Here is a 6,058-nt window from a genome sequence, read left to right on the forward strand (position 1 = left end):
GCAGCGGGCACGCGGCCTGTGCCCTGAGGGATGAAGGGAGAACCCTGGAGGAGACAGGTGGCTGCAGTCAGGAGCGGTTCAGAGAGGCAGAGAAGCTTCTTTATTCAAATACCGTGAAGAGAGAATATCCAGACGCTCAAACACAACATTACTCCAGACGTAGAGAACGTGAAATTGAGGCCAAGGGAAGGCACTAGAAAACATCGGCGCAGACTCCTTCCAGGAGCACTTGCGGAGGGGCTGGGGTCCCCTACTGGGGACTCTCCAGCTCTCCTCCCCGGCTCTGCGCTGGGGCTTCCAGGTCACCTTCGCCGTTCTCCAGAATCCCCCAGGGAAAGGTGTCACGGCTGAGAGGAAACCCCCAGCCCCGAGCTGCCTGGCCCTCGGCAGGCGCCTCCTGTGCGCGGCAGAGCGCACCACCTGCCCGGGGCTCGGCCCGCAGAGCAGGACCCCTGGTCCCGGTGCCGCCCCGAAGCTGCAGGGAGAGCAGAGACGGCCGATCCCGGCCTGAGAGGGAGATGCCATGGACACCGCGAGGGCACTGGCCCGGCTGCCTGCTTTCTGAAGGCCTCGTCCCCCTCTGCACCCCGGATGTCGGTGGCTGCTGAAGCCAGATCCCCGCCAGCCAGAGACGCCCCCGCGATTCCCCGCAGACCGGCCGGGACAGCCCCAACCCTGCTTCCGCCGCACCCAGGCCCTGCCCAGCGCCTCGTTCTGCCCTGGCTCCTGACCCCACCTCCGCCTCATAGACCCTCCACACCATCTGACCCTCTAACAAACACCGAGGCAGGTCAGCACGAAGATGTCCTTCCCGCTCAGCAACCGTCAGCGGGGGAGGTGACGGCTGGGGCACAGTCTGGCTCTGAGGAGGGTCTCCTGCCCAGGGCTGTCCCGCGGGCCGGGCACCGCCCACCTAGCTCTCGAAGGCGGTGATGGCCACGGCTTGCAGGACGGCCTCCAGGCCGTGGAGCGCCAGGAGCACGGCGCTGAGGGCTGAGTCGGCCCACAGCACCAGGGTCTGCCAGAGCAGGAAGTAGACGGACAGCAGGGCACCGCCCACCGTGAGGACCAGGCTGGCAGCCAGCGGTACCTCGGCTTCCATCAGGTTGCCCTTGGTGCCTGGAAAGCAGAACAGACGTGCTGGGTGAGCGCCGGGCTTTGGGACGCACGGGCCCGGGAGGGCCCCGGCATCTCGGCCGTGAGACCAGTGCCAGCTCTGACCACCACGTGATGCTTGAGGACTTGAGTGAAAGATCCCACTGCGACCACGGCAGGGGACTCTTCAAAGTGTCGGAAAGCAAACGCAAAAAGGGGCGTGTCTTCCTTAGTGAGGAAGAAAGCCAACCGAGGCTGTGATGTTCTACTCTTGGTCTTTGGGTCAGTTGTGTGGTTGGGAGAGGGAATTTGGTTTTCTAAAGACAATTCCAACTGCATTCTGACACCTTTTCCTAATTCCACATTGACTGAGAAGATTTTGTTTAAGATTTCCAAAAATAGTTCACTCTGGGCTAAGGTCATTGTGGAAAATTTCACGCATATTTACAAAAAACAAAGCAACTGCACGTTTTACAAACAAATGGGTCAGCATAGAAGACACTGATCTCCAGCTGTCCCGGCCACAGGTGCCCAGGGTGCCCCAGGAGCATGAGGGGCTTGCGGATGCCCAGCGACTCTAGTGCCGTTTGCCACCCTCCCATGGGCACGGGCTCGTCTGTGTTGTGGGCGTGCATGTGCAGGGGCCCGGGACGTGCCAGCTGTCCTATCAGCCATTCCAGAGGCAGGAGCGTTTCTCAGACGTGTCAGCGGAACACGCAGCGTGATCCCGTTCAGAAGAGATGTGCTCGTGTCCATGTGCCTGTGACTGGGAAAGGGGAGGCATGGGCCCTGATGGTGAGCTGTGGAGGGAGCGGGGGAGCTCTCTCGGGGCTCCTATACTGTATGAGCTTCAGGACGTGAGGGGAGTCGGCCGAGCAAGGTTCTGGCTGGGGGCCTCCAGGAGCCGGAGTGGGGAGGCTGGGGAGCCTTCCACCCTCCAGGCCCTGCTGCCCTGGTGGGGACCTGACAGAACTTTCCAGATCTTTCTCCTCCTGACCACTGAGGCCAACAGAAGGGGAGGAAGGAGGTGGGGGCGTTTTAGGGCCCCAGGGTTGATGACTGAGCTGGGTTCTAGCCTCAGTGCTGTTTGTTACCCAGCAGCTTGTGCACGATATGCTTCCAAACAGGGAGCACCCCCGCCAAGGACGTGGCCAACATTCTTCGTCTTGCGGACGAAGCTTCTGGATAAACAAATTAATACTTAATGACATTGTAAGGAGAGGCCTGCAAAACCATGGGTAAGCAGTTTCAATCAAAAGTGTCTCTAAGAACCACGTTACGAGATGACCAACGTGTAAAGGTTCACACGTAAAGCTAGCAACAATCTCAAGTACTATGTGCTTTTCAGTCAACTCACCGAAGTATAACCGAATTGCTTCCAGAATCCCCATCAGAAAGAGCAGAGTCAGGTCGAGGACCAGGTAACTGTGAGGACAAGTGAAAACCTGACCTGGAGAAAAACGGGTGACAAAGCTGAGCTCCTGTTACAGGACACAGGGTACCCACACCTTTGAGCTGCCTTTTCGCACGAGACTTACTTTTATACACGGCCAGCAGGAGCGTAGCTAGGAAATAAAGGGCATAGTACGGTCCACTCAGATAGAGCAGCATCTGAAGAGGGAGTGATGAGAGCTGGCCGGCGGTTAAGGACTCTCAGGCCCAGCAAATGGCCCTGCCCGAGGGCACCCACCTGGGGAGGGAGGACAGGAGGGGCTGCTCCGCCACCTGACCAGAGGCCCTGCAAACACGTGGGTCCAGCCCAGGCACCTGCGGGTGGCCACGGAGACCCGGCCGACGGCCCCCTGCCTGGCTTCCTTTGACACCCCTCCTGGTGTCACCACACCTGGCAGGGCTCCTGTGGGCTCCGGGGTGGGGCTGGGGCTTCCCCCCAGGGGACGTCCTAGCCTGGAGCAAGAGGACCGGGCACATCCTTGGTGACTGCAGGCAGGATGGCCTCGGCACCCCAGGCTTCCTCAGGTGGCATCACCCTGACCTAGGTCCCAGTTATAACATTGAGAGCAAAAAGTGACCTTTTTCACTTTCTTCAAAGAAAATGTCTTTCTCTCTTTTGGGGGGCAGTTAAGTACCCACTTGCAACTTTCCTGAGCTCTGAACACTTCGTATTTGTTTACGCTAAAACAAGTCTGTAAGTTTTCCAAGTGAGGGGTTTTCGTGTTCCTGCCCCCCTGGGCCCGGAGGGAGTCAGGCAGCCACCCCTCGGCGTGGGGCTGAGCAGGAGGCACCAGTGGAGGAGGTTATATCAACTCTCTCCACCTGTTAGTGGATGCCCTTCCCACTCAGGTGGAATGACTACTCAAAACTTATAGGGAAGCTGGGGCTGTGGGCTGGGGGCTTAAAGCAGTAAAAAGCAGGAGCCAAGAGCTGACTTCAGGTGCCTGGGAGGCCTGGGTCTTGGGCTGACGGAGGGCCACAGGGATGCAGCAGCAGGATACCACCGTGGAGGAAGCTCTCCCTGGAAGAGAAGGTACAGTCAGAGAGGCCCCAAGTCCTACCAGGATGCTCCAGAGGCCTGTTCTCCTGTTGCCACGGATTTATGGCCCGCAGCTAGGTTCCTTTCCAGCACCTCTGCACCCACTGTCCCTCCAGGGAGGATCTGACCATCTGCTTTTCTGAACCTGAGGCTGGGAGTCAGGGCGTACCCACAGGCGAAGCCCAGATCCACACCTGAGGCCAGATGCCAGGAGAGAAACCAGACACAGCTTTTCTCATCTCATATGTGCCACACGTACACAGATGAAAACGTTTTTTGATTCAGGTTACAAGTCTCTATCATTGATAATAGATGTTTGCTTTCCTCTGGAATTTTATTCATGGCCCCAAATATCCCTCCCCAAATAAGAATCTCCTAAGCCAGCAATCTAGTCTCTTTCCAACCCTCTCCCGCCACACAGCAGTGACACATTCTGCCCACGTCTTCAGATGACAGTGTATGGCGACGCGCCAATAACGACTCAGAATTTGCCAGCAGCGAGTAGGACGGTGCCCTCTCCTACTCCATTTCCTCCTTAGTCCCCAGGGGGCAAGAGAGAAACTCCCAGCCTGGGTGAGCCTTTGCTTCCTCGGCAGATTCGAGGTCCTCTGGGAGTCTCACTTGGGTGGGGGTCTTACGTGGGTCAGCACAGGACACGGGTGATGGAGAGGCAGCATGTGCCGAGCACGGATCATTAATAAACCTTCATCGCGATATGGGAAGGGTGCTCTCTAAACCCGACCCCTTCTTTTCCAGGCCCAAGCTAGACTAGGCTGCCTCGATACCTGTCATTATTTGGGTGGATTTCACGGTAATCAGGACGTTGCTCCCTTCTGACCCTTCTCTTGACAGTTCGCTTCAGAACTTCAGATCTATTTGCCAGTTGCCCATTGTTATGCTTGAGATGATGGGGCTCAGGGAAAAAATGCTGTTGAAAAACCTTCAGCGCCACAGGATTTAAATAATTGACATGAAGGGTAGCTACAATCAGATATGCTGTTCTAACGATTTCAGACCTACAGAAAGAGGCTCATTCTGACTAAAGATAACCATGGCTTTTTTTTTGTTTTTTTTTAAATAAATTTATTTATTTAGGCTGTGTTGGGTCTTTCTTGCTGTGCGCGGGCTTTCTCTAGTTGCGGTGAGCGGGTGCTACTCTTCATTGCGGTGCCCGGGCTTCTCACTGCGGTGGCTTCTCTTGTTGCGGAGCACGGGCTCTAGGAGCGCAGGCTTCAGTAGTTGTGGCACGCAGGCTCCGTAGTTGTGGCTCACAGGCTCTAGAATGTAGGCTCAGTAGTTGTGGCGCATGGGCTTAGTTGCTCCACGGCATGTGGGATCTTCCCGGACCAGGGCTCGAACCCGTGTCCCCCGCATTGGCAGGCGGATTCTTAACCACTGCGCCACCGGGGAAGTCCAACCGTGGCTTTTAGAACTTCGCATTTTTTGTTAATGATTCACTGTAATAACAATGTGGCCGTCAGAAGTTAAATGTGAAAGCAAAGAGAAAGAATGTTTTTCCTTGGGTGATATATACGAGGGGTGTGAAGCTGATCGCTCTGGTGTAAACGTACTTTTCCACCAAATGAAAACGCGCGAACCTCAGTACCCGTGGCCTTGCACAAAGGTCTGGCGCTTGGGAACCCCCGGTGCCGGGAAAGCTGTCTGAAGCTCAGACCACAGTCTGCTTCTTTGTCAGCTAGCTGCCCAGCCCACCGCTCCCGTCTAGTCCCAGCCTCTCCTCGCACGAGTAATTTCGGAACCTGACAGCTGAGATGTGGAAATTGGCCTTTTCCATCCGGCCGAGTGAGCTCCCCGGGCCGCCCCCGTACCTCGCTCTGGTTCCACGAGCTGTGCGGCGCGGGCTCTTACAGACCCAGCGGCCAGGACTTCGAATGGGCCGCCGACCGGCCGGCGCCCCGCCGCCCCGCGCAGGGTGCCACCGAGACAGGACGAGCCCGTGAGCCGGCAATGCCGGCGAGAATGCAAACCTTCGCTCCAGAAGCCGGTCCCACTGGGCCCACTCCAAACCGGGGTGTCCCCTTCCTGCCGGCTCCGGACGAGCCCGTCCCGCCCGCTGCCGGCCCGCTGGCCCCGCAGGGGTTCTCATCTGGGTCGGGGGGCGCCGAGCGTCCCCTCGGGGGAGCCGTGACCGCACCGCCGTGGCTCCACCGCCCCGCGCGTCCACGGGAAGCGGCGGAGCGGACTCGGGACGGGCTCTCCGGGCCAGGGTCTCACCTTGTGGACACATGAAGTCCACCGGTTAACGACCCCGGCGAGCTGCGCCCGCAGCTCGGCCTTCCCCACACCAGGAGGAACCGAACCAACCGAACCCCTCTCCCGGGGCGACCTCCGAGACGCCCCTAGGCCTCCGCGACACCACACCCGGCCCCTCACCTCGCCGCGAGGCCGCCATCTTTGCGCCCCGCCCCGCGCCCCGCCCCGCGCCCCGCCCCGCGCCCCGCGCCCCGCCCC

At 58.7% G+C, this 6,058-nt stretch overlaps 1 protein-coding gene across 4 annotated transcripts; it reads right to left on the reverse strand.

Moving 5' to 3' along the window:
* Positions 1–913: 913 nt before the first annotated feature.
* On the reverse strand, positions 914–6,011 carry TMEM80 (transmembrane protein 80). Of its 4 annotated transcripts, none has more exons than XM_061202332.1 (5): positions 5,981–6,011; positions 3,549–3,568; positions 2,634–2,727; positions 2,453–2,545; positions 914–1,119 (listed from the first exon to the last, which is right to left on the reverse strand). In XM_061202332.1, exons 1-5 carry the CDS (start codon positions 5,997–5,999, stop codon positions 914–916), a joined length of 432 nt encoding a protein of 143 aa, XP_061058315.1. In that variant the 5' UTR covers positions 6,000–6,011. The 4 variants fall into 4 exon arrangements, with proteins under 4 accessions (XP_061058315.1, XP_061058316.1, XP_061058317.1 ...); XM_061202333.1 differs by lacking the exon at positions 5,981–6,011 and adding an exon at positions 5,822–5,960; XM_061202334.1 differs by lacking the exon at positions 5,981–6,011 and having other exon boundaries at positions 2,634–2,706; positions 2,786–3,568.
* Between the last annotated feature and the right edge of the window lie 47 nt (positions 6,012–6,058).

This window comes from Eubalaena glacialis, chromosome 10, assembly GCF_028564815.1.
Source record: "Eubalaena glacialis isolate mEubGla1 chromosome 10, mEubGla1.1.hap2.+ XY, whole genome shotgun sequence".
Taxonomy (NCBI): Eukaryota; Metazoa; Chordata; class Mammalia; order Artiodactyla; family Balaenidae; genus Eubalaena; species Eubalaena glacialis.